Source organism: Danio rerio, chromosome 19 (assembly GCF_052040795.2).
Source record: "Danio rerio strain M-AB ecotype USA chromosome 19, GRCz13ab, whole genome shotgun sequence".
Classification (NCBI taxonomy): domain Eukaryota; kingdom Metazoa; phylum Chordata; class Actinopteri; order Cypriniformes; family Danionidae; genus Danio; species Danio rerio.
Genome location: NC_141039.2, coordinates 47,002,501 through 47,016,916, shown reverse-complemented (window position 1 = coordinate 47,016,916; position 14,416 = coordinate 47,002,501). Strand labels below are relative to the sequence as shown.

Sequence of the window (14,416 nt, the reverse complement as noted above, 5' to 3'; positions counted from 1 at the left end):
TATATATATATATATATATATATATATATATATATGTGTGTATATATATATATATATATATATATATATATATATATATATATATATATATAAAATATGAATTGCATTTTATTATTTGTCTGGATATTTTTTTATTTGTTATTATTATTATTATTATCATTATTATTATTATCATTATTATTATTATTTTTTAAAATATTATTATTATTATTATTTTGTGAAAGTTAAAAATTATTATAAAACACCAGGAGATAAAAAAAAATACCAGATAAAACATTAAATAAGAAAAACATATAAAACGCAATAAATGTAATATATTATTTAATTTATAATTGACAAATTATCATTTAAAAAATAAAGCCTAGATGGGTTAACGCATAGAAATCAATAATAAATACTCTATCTAAAACTTGATTTATTTCTATTCAATCCCATTATATATAATTCATTCACATTGAATTTTTTTCTTTGTTAAATATTTCCCAAATGATGCTTAACAGAGCAGGAAATTTTTTCAGTGTTTCCTATAATAGTTTTTCTTTTGGAGAAAGTCTTTTTTGTTTTATTTCGGCTTGAATAAAAGCAGTTTTACATTTTTTAAAACCATTTTAAGGTCAATATAATTAGCATCTTTAAGCTATATTTTTCCGATAGTCTACAGAACAAACCATCCTTATACAATAGCCCCTTTCACACAGTGATTCCGGTAAATATCCGGAAAATTTACGGCTTTACCGGTATTTACCAAAAAGTGCTGTTCACACAGACGAGGACGTTACGGAATTTTTCCGGAAAAGAGCATTCACACATCCATTCCAAAATACCGGTAAATTCTGACATCATTAACCAGAAATAAGCATTAAACGGCTGCGCTTGTATTTGTAAACATTTGACGACATTACAAACTCTGTAGATGATCAATATTGTGAACAACTTACGCAGGATCACTTTCGCATGTCGAGATGTTCATAATATGTGCGTGTGCTGGCGCTCACTGGCTGTTTCACAGGCACACGCAAAACTTGAAGGTAAACAAACAACGGCTTATCATAAGCATCTTATCGATGATTATTTACACAGTTGGCATTAAGATGAACATATAAACGTGATCTGACTAACTTCTAGCAGCTAAATGTGTCTGGAAAAATATTCAAAGGCTTTTATTCTCATAAACCACGCGGACGTGAATGCGTCAGACTGTTCTGATTGGCTAAAGCAGACGTCTCACGTCAGCACATTCTAGACGTGCACGTGCTCTTTCCGGCAATCTTCCTTCTGCGTTCACACAGCGCAGCATTCCGGCAAATTGCCGGTAATGTTACAACTTCTCTTTCCGGAAAATAGCCTGAACGAATTTTCGGTATTTTTAAATTGCCGGTAATTTTCCGGAAAGGTCTGTATGTGTGAAAGGGGCTAATAACTTGCCTAATTACCCTAACCCGCCTAGTTAACCTAATTAACCTAGTTAAGCATTTAAATGTCACCATAGCTGTACACTGTAAAAAATGCACGGTTCCACACAATTGATTCATGTTGTCTCAACACAAAGCAATTAAGTTAACTTAACAAATTTAAGTGGATTGAGCACAAAACAATTAAGTTGTCCCCACAAAATCTCAAGAATAGTGTTGTTTCAGCTCGTTTTAATTAAGTAGTTTCAGCATGCAGCAAAATTATAATTTTTTGAGTGTATATGGGTTTTAAAGTATTTATAATATAAAAATCATGTATGTTATATAACTATAATACACATGATATATTGTATATAATATTACAAACTCTTCTGTTTCTCCCAGAATACAACCTTGAGCCGTGTGAGGATCCAGGTGTGCCGCATTACGGGCGGCGTAACGGATACAGCTTCGGTATCGGAGACACTCTGACCTTCTCCTGCAATCTGGGCTACCGTCTGGAGGGAGCACCGGAAATCATCTGCCTGGGAGGAGGGCGGCGCATGTGGAGCGCACCTCTGCCAAGGTGTGTGGGTACGTTGTCAGCTGTTTTCATTCATTTCAACTTTTACTCTCTCGATTTCGCTACCAAATTCCACGCCACATGGACATACTGCTGATTCTAAAGAAAGAAAATGCTGATGTGCGAAATGCTGATGATGTGTTCGCTTCGACTTTCAGCTCCATGACAGACCTAATGCGCTTAATGATGAAGCTGCTGTTATGAGTGATGAATCAGACGGGTTCAAACATGAATGGTTTAAAGGGACGGCTGAGTGAATAATCTGTCATTATTTGTGTCCATTTTTTGTGTCTCTTTTTTATGTTATGCTATTCTCTCATGTCCATTTATAATGTTTGCAATACATTTACTTACAGGGGACCTATTATTATAAGCTGTAAAATATGGCTCTGATATAGAGGTCTGCATTCCTGCGGCTGTCCCGCGGGCGCCGTGGGACCCGACCAGATTTTTGCGGCGCGGGTATAAATTTCCGATTAAATCGCGGGAGCGGTCGGTAACGGGTTTAATTTGGGACGGGAGTGGGCTGTCTAGCAAAATCACTCCCGAGTGAGCACGCGTATGTATGTGTGTAAATGAAGTAGCGCGATGCTGTGTTTAGCTTGTTTGGTGCTGTGTGTGTGTGTGTATGTGTGCGCACGCGCGAATGAGAGATGTGTGTGTGTGTATGTGTGTGTGCGCGCACACGAATGAGAGAGAGCGAGCTTTGCCTGTGTGTGTGCTTGGTGCTTATGCGTGTGTTTGTGTGTGTGTGTGTTAGTGCGCTCGCGCGAATGAGAGAGAGAGAGAGCTTTATCTGTGTGTGTTCTTGGTGCTGTGTGTGTGTGTGTGTTTATACAGACAGCTTGTTATAGCCTGTCTGGACTGTATAGCTGGGTGATTTTCGGTTTTGTTCTCGAGATCGGGCGCAGCGGGTAGAAAACGGGGCGGGTCGGGCAGCGGGACAACAAGTTCTTAATATAAGCGGGAGCGGTCGGGTTCGGGCTAAAACCTGGCGGGTGCGGGCGGGAGTGGGATTCAAAATTTTGTCCCGCACAGATCTCTACTCTGAGACCCCTAGAGTGTGTCTGTGTGTGTGTGTGTGTGTGTGCGTGTGTGTGTGTGTGTGTGTGATATTTCAGCTCAAAAAAGCAATTTGATTTGCAATTTGAAATTGATTAGTCTTTGATCCAAATTAGGGCGTTTTGTCACTCTCGCTTTAAATTTAAATGAGATTGTGCTGTTTTCAAAAGAGGGCGGAGCTATAAGCACGTGTCAGCATAGTGACAGATTTAAAACACTAATGCTATCTCTGTGAAAATGTGAAAAAAATTAGCTCAAAGGAAAGTTTGCTGGCTCTTTGGTGGATGGCTGATTCTCACTCAGGGCTGTTTAGGGTAATAGGGCAGAGATTGTCACTAATGGCTTACCCCCTCTAATGACACGTACAAAGGGAGAATGTCAATCAAAGTGTTTCTGCAGATTTTATATCTAGTGTGACTATAAAAAAATAAAAAATTCATGTATACTATTTAATGCTGGCTATATTCACACTGCTGACACACAACTGTGTTTAAACCCCTTATAAAAGTGTTTTTTTTTAACAACAATTCAAAATGTTTATTGTCATGTGCACAGTAAGGAAACACGTTTTCCTGTACAATAAAATTCTTACTTTTCCGTCCATAGGGAAGTCACACACATAACATTCACATCACACACGACATACACATAAATACACATATATACACAGAAGTGACAAGTATAATTATGAAATGTAAATATATAAATATCTATGTAGAGTATAGAGGCTAATGAGCACGTGTTGTGAAAAAGTAAAAAAAAATTAACCCTGAAGAAAGTTTGCTGGCTCTTTGGTGGATGGCTGATTCTCACTCAGGGCTGTTTAGGCTAATAAGGCAGAGATTGTATCTGATGGGCGGGGCTTTCCCCCTCTGATGACACGTACAAAGAGAGAATGTCAATCAAAGTGTTTCTGCAGACTGTTTATATCAGGTATGACTATAAAAAATAATAAATTCATGTATACTATTAAATGCTGGCTATATTCACACACTGCTGACACACAACTGTGTTTAAACCCCTTAAAAAAGTGATTTTTTTAACAATAATCCAAAATGTTTATTGTCATGTGCACAGTAAGGAAACACGTTTTCCTGTACAATGAAATTCTTACTTTGCCATCCATAGGGAAGTCACACACATAACATACACGACATACACATAAATACACATATATACACAGAAGTGACAAGTATAATTATGAAATGTAAATATATAAATATCTATGTAGAGTATACAGGCTACTGAGCACGTGTCAGCATAGTGACAGATTTAAAACACTAATGCTATCTCTGTGAAAATGTGAAAAATTAGCTCAGAAGAAAGTTTGATGGCTCTTTGGTTTTGTTTTGTTTAGGCTAGTAAGGCAGAGATTGTCACTTGCGCTGACTTTTCCATTTTTGCTCCCAGAGCTTATAAACTCAAGGATAGGGGTGTTCTTCCACGCCAAACTTCCTTCACAGTTGCTTTCTCGATGGAGCTGAGCGGGCTCCTGCAGAGAGCGTTTGGAGTGATTTAGTAGCACCATTGTCATGTTTCAGTGTTTCTTGATTGTATCTCTCAGTGTATCTTGCTCAGCGGCGTCAGTAAGTGACTCCTCAGCAATAAAACATTCATCAGACGTAGACAGAGTGGGCTGGAGTGCCATCAATTGGGTGTTAGCCATGCATGGCACAGGACAGGGGCATAAACAAAATAGCAATTATAATAATGGAGAACTTTCAGAGGTCCGCCAGTGTCGCCACACTTTCCTCCGGTCAAGAGGGGTCAGCGGCCATTTTTCACATTAATTGAAAAAAATAATAACTGCATTTATCATTGCTGTTTGCGCTTGGGTTTATTTATTTATATGCGTCCGCGCTCATCCGGGAGGTTGTGTCCTCGTAATATTCTGTCTCGGTTTTGTATTGTCCAGTGCTGGAAATTAAGCATGAGGTAAGAAGCAGATTTAGTTTTTACGGGCAAAAACAGCCCAAAAAAAATCTTTATTTTTTACAAAAGTGCATTATGCATTATATTTTTGAGAGTTTTTTGTATATAAACACGTACACTAGATGGTCATCTTAGAATAACATTCATTCATGACACAAATAAGACCAAAATTAAATGTAAAAAAATAAACTGCCAATAATATTTTTTGTTTTCAATGCATGAAAACATTCAGTGTATCCTTCAGAGGATCCTTAGGGTGCCAGTAGGGGTGTCAAAATTAATTGTTTCTTTGGTGCACCGCGATGCAGACGCGGACGATTTGGTATCGGTTCAGTAATAATCATAACCGGTTATTTTGTACTGACGTCATTTATCTCCTATGCGCTCTGTCGCGAGGGAGATGAGCGTAAGAATTTACAACACTCAGCCAACTCAGGGCCGGCCCGTGGCAAAGGCACCATAGGCAAATGCTAAGGGCGCTCTATACCCAGGGGGCGCCAGAAATGAGCGCGGTTCAGTTGGTTTTGTTTTCGATATTCCTGACACACATTCAGTTATAGACGGCAATAACTCAAAAAACTCTTACCCTAAAAAGATCTAAAGTGTGTTTCCTACAAAAAGACAAAGCTGGTTATGTTTCACAGCTGTCTTTCTTTTTTGTCGCTCGACATTACGAGCACTGCTCCGTTTAAGCCCTCGCAATATGTTTAGCCGGAAGAGCTCGCACTGAGAGGAGCTTTCAGTAAGGGACCGTCGGAAAAGTGTTTTTTTTTCTGCTTTTCTGCTTCACTCAGCTCGAGCTTTCCCTGTTGCGAGGGATTAAGTGTGTGTGTGTGTGTGTGTTTGTTGCTGTCTATGTTTGTGTATGTGTTTGAATGAGAGACAGTGTGGTGCTGTGTGTCTGTGTGTTTATACAGACAGCATGTTATAGCCTCCCCCTAAAATATAACACTATATATGGAAAGCATCGTCAATGCACCGTGATGCACCCAGATATCGAATTGAACCGAATCGAAGGCATGATAATCGTAACCGAACCGTGAGACCAGTATAGCTTCACACCTCTAGGTGCCAGTACTGCCACCTATGTTGGATACTGTATTATTCACCACAATCATAAATGCATTGTAATAATTTTAAGTTTCCGAGTAACTAGTAGTGTAACAGATTGCTAAGTTGGTTTCAAAGTAATATTGTCAGGTTTCTGGAGGGGGAAAGGAGCGAGGACCCAATTGCTGTAAAATGATTTGTTAACAATAAAATACAACAAGTGACAACAAAAACAACCCCGAGGGGAAAACCATAACTGAAAAGACAAACTAGACTGGACTGAGCTTGGGTGGCTAGACTTGAAAGGAACAGGACATGACTCTCAGGAAGAGGAATGAAGAACTGGCACAGGACCGCAGACATGAGGAGACAAATGAGAAATAATTCATTAACAGACAGATGAACAGGATTAACTAATAATGGGTTAACAAGGAGGGTGGGACTAGACAATAGACAGGACAGCACATGCCACAAAGAAAAAACAAGACATGTGCTCACATAAAACAGGACTAGAACACGCAGCCAATGAGAGAATTCGTTTACCGCGTGTTCACATGAAACACAACACTGAAGCTGCGTTCACACCAGACGCGAAAGAAGCGTCAAGCGCGAGTGATTTACATGTTAAGTCAATGCAAAGATGCGAATAGACAACCTGCGGGGCGATATGGGAAAATGATGCAGATATTCGCGCCACGTTAACCAAACAGGAGCTTTCTCTTGTCGGGGCATGTCTATGATGTAGTGCCTGTTGGTGGTGTCCTGGGGAAATCCTCCTGGCGACACCAGACAACAGTTAGTCAATCTAGGCTGGGCTCAGTCGGAAACACTGCTTAAAACTCAATCATCCAGCTATAGTTATTGGAGGAGTTTATGAAGGATCTAGTTGACTCAGACACGGCTCCAGTGTCGTAAGACATGAGTACACAATAAATAAAACACTTAACGTGAACTCACATGCAGCATGCAAGTTTCCAATCAAAACAGCAACCGAAACCAACTAGACCGGAGCTCTGAGACCAAAAACACTATGCTGTGAAGAAACACACACCAGGACAATAACGTGCATTCCGAGCAGACCTGGACCCCACGCACTCGCGTCAATCGGAAGCGTGCATGGTCTGAGCATGGCCAAGACGATGCTTAGGCATGTGTTCGTTTTTAACAAAAGAAGATGGTCGCTAGTTCAAGCCTCTGGGTGCTCTGGTTTCCCCCAAAGTCCAAGCACATGACTATAGACTGATTTCACGTGGCCGCCATTTTCATAAGCGAAAGCGAGGCTGGGGTGGGAAGAAACCCGGGAGTATCATTGGGAGCTACATAGGAATGTTGTGTAACTGGCTATATATCTTATCAGCGAAGATAAAGTGACACAAATTTATAATTTCTCCGCCTTCCGGGTGACCCGAAGGTCCGTTCTTAATGAATGGTGAATGTAAAAAGGGATATCAGAGCTCATGTTCAGCTAAGTTAAGGGAAATGGCACTAGTTAGCTAACGTTTTCTTTCCCAAACACACGTTTTAGATGCCATTAATCAAACTCGAGTTAAACTCGTGTTCAACAGAAATGATTGTGATTGGCCGAGAAGGTCATCAGTTCAGCCACCGCTGTATACTGAGCACTAACACAGACGAGCCGAGCGATCTACTTGATGACTCAGCTGATCTTGACGGCTGCTTCGCGCTCCAGTCCGTGTCTCTGTGTTTTCACTGGGTGAAGAGCGGTAAACTGAGTCCAAACCAAACACAGATACACGGAGATGGAAGCGCGAAGCCGTGAAGATCAGTCGAGACATCCGCGCTCAGCAGCGCTTCCATGTTAGCGGGACACAGCCGGGTTTAAAACTTCAGTACCAGAACAACACTATTACAGACAACACGAGCGTGTGCTGCAGAGGACTGCAGTGTTTATCACTCACCGGGTTACATAAGCTAATGAAGGAAAGCGTCCTCACGGTGTTTAACTGGTGCCATGAGCTGAAGCCCAGGAGGAAACTTAAGCGTATCACTGAGATTGTGATGTTGTTTGATGCTAAATTGCTTTTAATTGTTTAAATTAAACTTACTAAATAATATTAAAGTGATGGTTACACCATTTCTGCATTTTGAAATCTCGGTAACAGCTGGAGGTTTATAGTACACGGCATGTTACCGCAATGTTTACAGTGCTCGTCCTATACTTCCGTGTTTCTTCCCACCGCAGTTTCGATTTGGTTCTTTAAAATGGCGGCCGCGTGAAATAAGCGTATAGGTGAATTGAGTAAGCCTTAGTTTTTGCCTTAATGTATGTGTTTGAATACAAGAGTGTATGGGTGTTTCCCAGTACTGGGTTGCGCTGGAAGGGCATCCGATGCATAAAAAATATGCTGGAATAGTTGGAAGTTTATTCTACTGTGGCGATCCCAGATTAATAAAGGGACTAAGCTGAAAATTAATGAATGGATTGAGTGTTTATCTATATTTAACCAATCAGATGGGGCCTTCCTGTGTTTATCCCCGCCTCCTTAGTAGCTGCTGTTTTGCTATTGGCTGAAGCAGCCCAAAGGTTAACACAGAGCTATAAATAAACACTAATGATGGGAATCAAGTCAAGGAATGACAACAGCCAAGCAGAGTCAGAATATCTGCTGAGTTACCAAACAAATTTCGTTGTATTTCGTTGTACAACTACAATGACAATAAAAGTTCTTTACTTTACTTTACTTTACTTTATTTAGTACCTTGACACAGTTTTCACCTGTTTATTTTAATATGATCACATAAATAAATATTTTAAAAAACAACAATAATATTGCATATCGCATATTTTTTCCATTTTTTTTAGATTGTATGCACATTGGGATGCAGCAAATATCATTACGCCATTTTCTCAGTGACAGCTACTAAATACAATCAACACTTGCACATTGTGATTCCCCAAACATCCTTAATATCATGTTGGCATGTGGGTCAGTTAAACTTGCTGGAGTTTGTGTCACCCAGAAGTATAAGACGGGGAGGGTTCACAATACAAGCCGAATCCGCCACCGGTTACATTCATTCTTGGCTTAATAACCGACTTTAACACCTGGAGGAGTTTATTTTTAGTTCAGGATTAAAAAGCATTGCTTCTACTTGAGGGGAGGTAAACAAAGGCAGTGTATTGATCAAAATTGCCTGACTGTAACACAGGCCTCAGCTTTCCCTCTCATCCATCACAGCTATTGATTTTACAGTCAGAAGAAAAAAATAAATACAAATAAAAAATAAGGACAAATGGAGCTTCAAGCCAACAATTAGAGTGAGAATAAACAAGTGTGTTAGACATGTCTGAAAGTGTGTGGATGACTGACCAATCACAAGGAGAGGAGTGTTCAAGTTGCTGCCACCAGCCATTGCTTTTGCAATCTCTTCAGGGAAATAATGAATCATTTCTGAAAAATTGACATGTTTATTTCAAGCAAAAATATACATTTGAATGATATATTCAAGATGCAAAAGTGACTCGAAATGAAGTAAACACAAGGAATATTAAAGTTGTAGCCTACAGGGCCTACAAAAACTGGACTGCCAAATCATTTGGTGAATAAGACAGCTGATTGTTCATTTGTCAATGCTGAATTCTAGAATAAATGCAGACATTTCACCAGATTATTGTATAGGTCCATTGAACTGTACTGGGTTTATTGATTGATTGATTGATTTATTTATTTATTTGTTTGTTTGTTTGTTTGTTTGTTTGTTTGTTTGTTTATTTGTGCATTCATTCACTCATTCATCAGTTGATTTATTTATTTATTTATTCATTCATTTATTTATCAATTTATGTATTCATTCATTCATTCACTCACTCATTCATCAGAATATTTATTTTTCATTCATTCATTCAATCATTCATCAGTTTATTTATTTTTTATTTATTCATTTATCCATTCATTCATCAGTTTATTTATTCATTCATTTATTCATTCATTCATTCATCAGAATATTTATTTTTCATTCATTCATTCATTCATTCATTCATTCATTCATTCATTCATTATTTTATTCATTCATCATTTATGATTTTTTTTATTTATTCATTTATCCATTCATTTATCAGTTTATTCATTCATTCATTCATTCATCAGTTGATTTATTGATTGATTTATTCGTTTATCAATTTATTTATTTATTCATTCATTCATACAATTTCTGTATTTATTTATTCATTCATTCATCAATTTATTAATTGATTCATACTTTTTTCATTCATCAATTTATTTATTTATTCATTTGATCATTCATTCATTTATTCATTCATTTATCAACGTATTTATTTATTTATTCATTCATCGATTTAATTGTGTATTTAAGTCAAACAGAAAATAATATCAGCATTATATTTGGTTAGATTACTTGTCTATTAACTTTTGGTGAAGAGTATTCTGCTGTCACTAGTGGTGCAGAAATAACATGATTCGATAAATCAGTTCATTAATTAATTTTACCCTAAAACTTCTTAAACTACCATAAAAACTTGTATTTGATAATTAGTAAGCAAAAAAGTAAAAGTAAAAAAATATAAATTTAATAATAATAATAAAAAATAAAAAAAAACTCGCACACAGTTGAAGTGAGAATTATTTTTTCTTTTCTAAATATTTCCCATATGATGTTTAACAAAGGAAGGACATTTCCACAGTATGTCTGATAATTTTTTTTTTCTTCTGGAGAAAGTCTTATATATTTTATTTCAGCTAGAATAAAAGCAATTTTTAATTTTTTAACACCATTTCAAGTTCAAAATGTTTAGCCCCTTTAAGCTATATATGTTTTCGACAGTCGACAGAACAAACCATCATTATACAATAACTTGCCTAATTATTCTAACCTCCCTAGTTAACCTAATTAACCTAGTTAAGCCTTTAAATATCACTTTTAGCTGTATAGAAGTGTCTTGAAAAATTGTTAGATATTATTTACTGTCATCATGACAAAGATAAAATATTTTCTATAGTTATTAGAAATGAATTATTAAAACTATTATGATTAGAAATGTGTTGAAATTTTCTCTCCATTAAACAGAAATTGGGAAAAATAATAATTCAGGGGGGATAATAATTCTGATTTCAACTGTATATAAATATACATAAGCAATTTGAAAAAAATAAGTCATACACAGTGAAAACTTTCAAACAGGATGAAGATATGCAATTTATTCTTATTTTTTTTAAATGACACTGTCCTTTGGAAATAACAGAAAATACTGGAACACATCCTGGAACACAAATCAAGTGCAGTTTACCTTGATCTTCAGATTCTAAAAGTGTTGACCCCCAGCTCTCAATGCCTATTGTTTCTTTCTGGAGCATCGGTGAGGACTTAAACCTTTTTTTTAACAGTTGTGTTTGTAAACTGTGATTAAAAAAACATCCTGAAAACCAACAAAGTACATTTTTGACCCCATTGTCAGATTTTTAAGACATCATTTGGATTTTCATTGTTATGAAACATAGCCTTAATATTATAAATCATTTGGCTTCTCATGTAAATGCATCTTAATTTAGGAATGTTCATTGCAAAAGATGCTATTAAAATGTGTGCACGCTTTGTAAATATTCTACTTGCTTAACATTAACTCCATTCCACTTCGCAAAATTCACATGATGATAAATGTGACCTATATTCAAGATGATGCACGAATAATTCACTGCGATATTGCTGTTCGCACAAAAAAACCCCGCCCACATGTTTATAGGATTGATTACATAGTCTGAGGGTGGTTTATTATCTTGTTTTCTGCAGTATGAGATGCTCAGCATTGGTGTTTGACTTTTTAAGCTTATTAAAACACCAGATTAAAAGTTCTCCATATTCATATGTAAGGAGAATTCAACTCTTTACCTTCGATAGTCTGTTCCTCGAGCAGCATCCAATCTTTTTTTTCTCTCACAGTGCTATTATTCATATGCGTGTGACGTTTATGAGTTTAGCCAAGCCTGTTCAATGGGTTGCAATAAGAATTACATTACCTGATCACACATAAACACGTTTTCCTCATTCAGAGACCGCAGGGCTTGTTTCGTGAAGTACACTTACTGTTAACATGAAGATAATCGTTTAACTTGAGCATTGACTCTTATTATGCGAGGCAAGGTGCTGCTGTGGTATTATAGAGCTATGATTAAATCAGAATGTACATCTATGTGCGCAGGCATTTTCTGCTTGTGACGGCTGTTTTGCAAATTATGGGTTGCACTTCCTGTTTAGGAAACTACTGAAACCAATCACTCCTAACAATATGGTTGCACTCCATTTATTCCACATGCGTGGTGGAAACTGTTTTTTGTTTTGGGTTTTTTGTTTCTAAAAGCTGTATTTTCTAATACTTGGTACATCAAAGAGCAAGTTCAAATAAAATAGCAAAATTATTGCATATGTATAGAAAGCATAAGAAATTAAATAAAAATGAACAGAATTATAGACGTTTGAAAAATGTAATGACGAAATATGGGTCAAATGATTGTTTTAGGATAGGTGGATGGATGGATATAATTACTGATAGAAGGATGGATGGATAGAATGATGGAGAGAATAAAAGAATGATCAATAGATAGACAGATAGATAGATAGATAGATAGATAGATAGATAGATAGATAGATAGATAGATAGATAGATAGATAGATAGATAGATAGATAGATAGATAGATAGATAGATAGATAGATAGATGGATGGATGGATGGATGGATGGATGGATGGATGGATGGATGGATCAATTGAGATCGATAGAGAATTAGATATAATTATGGATGGATGGATGATGGATGGATTATGGATGGATGAATGGATCGACAGTCATTGATGGATGAATATATAGATAGATGGATGGATGGATTGATGGATAGATGAATGGATCAATTGAGATCGATAGAGAATTAGATATAATTATGGATGGATGAATGAATGGATCGATAGAGTCATTGATAGATAGATTGATAGATAGATAGATAGATAGATAGATAGAAGATAGATAGATAGAAGATATAGATAGATAGATAGATAGATAGATAGATAGATAGATAGATAGATAGATAGATAGATAGATAGATAGATAGATAGATAGATAGATAGATAGATAGATAGATAGATAGATAGATAGATAGATAGATAGATAGATAGATCACTTCTAATAAGATCGGACTCTATTTAATCCATATGCGTAGTTAAACAGAGTGAGAGATACTGCACATTTGGCTTTGTGCATTAAATATTTATCTGTCATGAAAATAAAGATGGAGATATATCAGTGTCTTTATACTGTATAACCTCCGACTGTTGTGTGAAAAGTGTAAAGTTGCCCACCAATACTGCATTTTTCTTTTTTCACTTGAAGTCATAATGCGAGCGCAGTGCTGTATAATGTGTTCAACGGTTATCTTGTGCTGCCAACAATTAGTCAAGGCTGAAGTTCTCAGATGTCTTCAGTTCAGTTGATTTGATCTGAATAGAGCTTTTCATAATGCCGTTTTTCTTCAGATAGTGGAAGCAACACAAAGATATCATTGGCAAGAGAAAGCTCTGAAGGACATGAGTACAAAAAAATGAGTTTCATGTTACATTTATCCCATTATTCTATTTCTGTTTATTTTAACATGTGGCATTAGGAGGAACAAATGTTCATTAGCTATGTTTCCATCCAAATAGGCAAATTCAATTTTAAAACTGGATTATCACCTAAAATGTTTGCAAAAAAAATTAGGTGGATGAAAATAGAGCTATTGATAGGGATTGAAAGTATTTTTTTTTATTATTATTTATTTAGCAACTACAACTCTGAAAAAAAAACTACAATCCATGAAAAGTATCAGTTTCTCCATGTAAAATGTTTCTTTTTTTTGGGAACTCCTGATGACATTTATTTTGAATAAATATGATAGAATAACCCAAATTATCAATAAAAATGAACTTTAGTTAGGTTAGTTTAGTTAGGAACTTTAGTTTAAGTTATTTAGTGTAGTTGTAATGTGTACTATTGTGTCACTTAAAAGTACTAAAGTGATTATCATTTCTTAAAAGTAGGATTTTATCTGTCGAATAATAATAATAATAATAATGATGATAATAATAATAATAATAATAATAATAATAATAATAACATAGTAATAATTAATAATACTAATAATAGTAATAAATTGTGTAATAATAATATTAATAATAAAAATAATAATATAATAGTAATAATTATTAATATTAATAATAGTAATAACTTTTATAATAATAATAATAATAATAATAATAATAACAATAATGATAATAATAATAATAATAATAATAATAATAATAATGATAATAGCAAAAGCAATAATAATAATTAATAATACAAATAATAGTAATGATTTGTGTAATAATAATACCAATAATTATAAAATATATAA

At 35.7% G+C, this 14,416-nt stretch overlaps 2 protein-coding genes across 15 annotated transcripts in view; both read left to right on the top strand.

Moving 5' to 3' along the window:
* The window catches only part of ppt1 (palmitoyl-protein thioesterase 1 (ceroid-lipofuscinosis, neuronal 1, infantile)), an 847,627-nt gene that overhangs the window by 46,422 nt on the left and 786,789 nt on the right, over nt 1–14,416 (top strand). The gene's annotated exons all lie outside the window — the stretch shown is intronic.
* Nucleotides 1–14,416, top strand: part of csmd3b (CUB and Sushi multiple domains 3b) — a 1,026,877-nt gene that overhangs the window by 617,521 nt on the left and 394,940 nt on the right. For all 14 annotated transcript variants that reach the window (XR_015517226.2, XR_015517225.2, XM_087296029.2 and 11 more), the window contains one exon: nt 1,797–1,985. Coding sequence is in view for 12 of the 14 variants with exons in the window: in XM_087296029.2 (XP_087152155.1) it covers nt 1,797–1,985 (189 nt within the window). In the remaining 2 variants the exon portion in view is untranslated. The remainder of the gene's footprint in view (nt 1–1,796; nt 1,986–14,416) is intronic.